Raw genomic sequence first — 1,293 nt, 5'->3', positions numbered from 1 at the left:
AAAAAGTAATTATTCGTTTTGCTTATATCGGACAATGTAATAGTATTTAACTAGAAAAATTTACAACTAAATTATTTTAAAACATTGCTTTTTCGTCTCTACATTTAATCATATTACATTTTAATGCAGAATTATAAGAAGCCTTGCAAAACTATATAGCCAGCCCGTTCCATCACCTGAACAAACGAAAAAAACCCCAGGCGCAGTTGATACGTAATTACTTGTTTTTTACTTATAATGACTTATGTCATAAAATATAATAACATCTTACCATTTAAATATTGATTTTTCGGCACAAAAATTACTTATAACTGTAATATTTTAAATAATTTGCTTTTTAATGACATCACATTTCATTGCAGACCTAGAACTTCAGCTTCAACGGTTTCTAATATGGGTTCCTCTGCAGAACGGAGAATTCAAGAGCAGCCCAGTACATTGGAAGGACTATTATCAAACTTCAAAAGAATGGGTAAGTAATTACTCGTTTTGCTTATATCATTCAATGTAATGGTATTTCACTAGAAAAATTTACAACTGTATTATTATAAAAAATTGCTGTTCCGTTTCTACATTTAATCATATTACATTTTAATGCAGAGCTGTAAAGGCTGTAAAAGCTGAAAGAAGCGCTTCAGGGGAATATAGCCCGCCCGTTCAATCACTTGAACAAACGACAAAAGACTCAGGCGATGATGTGGATGCCGTAGAACTTCAAAATCTAGAGTGGTCCGCTACACCTACAGAATCAGTCGACCTAGACGAAATTGAAAAGTAATTACTCGTTTTGCTTATATCATTCAATGTAATAATGGCATTTTACTAGAAAAATTTACAATTATTATTATTTAGAAAAATTGCTTTTCCGTTTCTACATTTTATCATATTTTGATGCAGATTTATTGAAGGATTTTTATACGTTTCCGAAGAACATAGCCCGCCTGTTCCATCACCTGAACAAACGACAAAAAACCCAGACGCGGTTGATACGTAATTACTTGATTTTTACTTATAATAACTTATAACGTAAAATATAATAACATCTTACTATTTAAATATTTTGACTTTTCTGCACAAGAATAATTAATGTTAATATCTTAAATAATTCCATTTCTAATAACATCACATTTCAATGCAGTCCATGTCCTTCAACTACAACGAGATATGGGAGTCCCTCTGCAGGACATCAAATTCAAGAGCAGTCCATTTCACTTGAACAAGAAACAATAGACACAGATGAAGTGTGGAAAAAGTAATTATTCGTTTTGCTTATATCGGACAATGTAATAGTAT

The 1,293-nt window shown here is 31.3% G+C and overlaps 1 protein-coding gene across 1 annotated transcript; it reads left to right on the top strand.

Annotated features, from left to right (window-relative positions):
- Positions 1 to 135: 135 nt before the first annotated feature.
- On the top strand, positions 136 to 1,256 carry LOC112467152. The gene is made up of 5 exons (XM_025035634.1): positions 136 to 213; positions 363 to 476; positions 601 to 774; positions 898 to 990; positions 1,139 to 1,256. The coding sequence occupies exons 2-5, from the start codon at positions 394 to 396 to the stop codon at positions 1,254 to 1,256; spliced, it is 468 nt and encodes a 155-aa protein (XP_024891402.1). The 5' UTR covers positions 136 to 213; positions 363 to 393.
- Positions 1,257 to 1,293: the final 37 nt, after the last annotated feature.

The sequence above is a fragment of the Temnothorax curvispinosus genome, unplaced genomic scaffold (genome assembly GCF_003070985.1).
Source record: "Temnothorax curvispinosus isolate PA1 unplaced genomic scaffold, ASM307098v1 QBEX01016952.1, whole genome shotgun sequence".
NCBI lineage: Eukaryota > Metazoa > Arthropoda > Insecta > Hymenoptera > Formicidae > Temnothorax > Temnothorax curvispinosus.
This window is presented reverse-complemented; position numbering and strand designations above follow the sequence as displayed.

Bases quoted from the DNA above. Each gene is read 5' to 3' on its own strand.
- LOC112467152 (XM_025035634.1), top strand. From the start codon at position 394: ATGGGTTCCTCTGCAGAACGGAGAATTCAAGAGCAGCCCAGTACATTG. The intron at 477-600 runs GTAATTACTCGT...ATTTTAATGCAG, and splicing joins AACTTCAAAAGAATGGGTAA to AGCTGTAAAGGCTGTAAAAG. The intron at 775-897 runs GTAATTACTCGT...ATTTTGATGCAG, and splicing joins GACCTAGACGAAATTGAAAA to ATTTATTGAAGGATTTTTAT.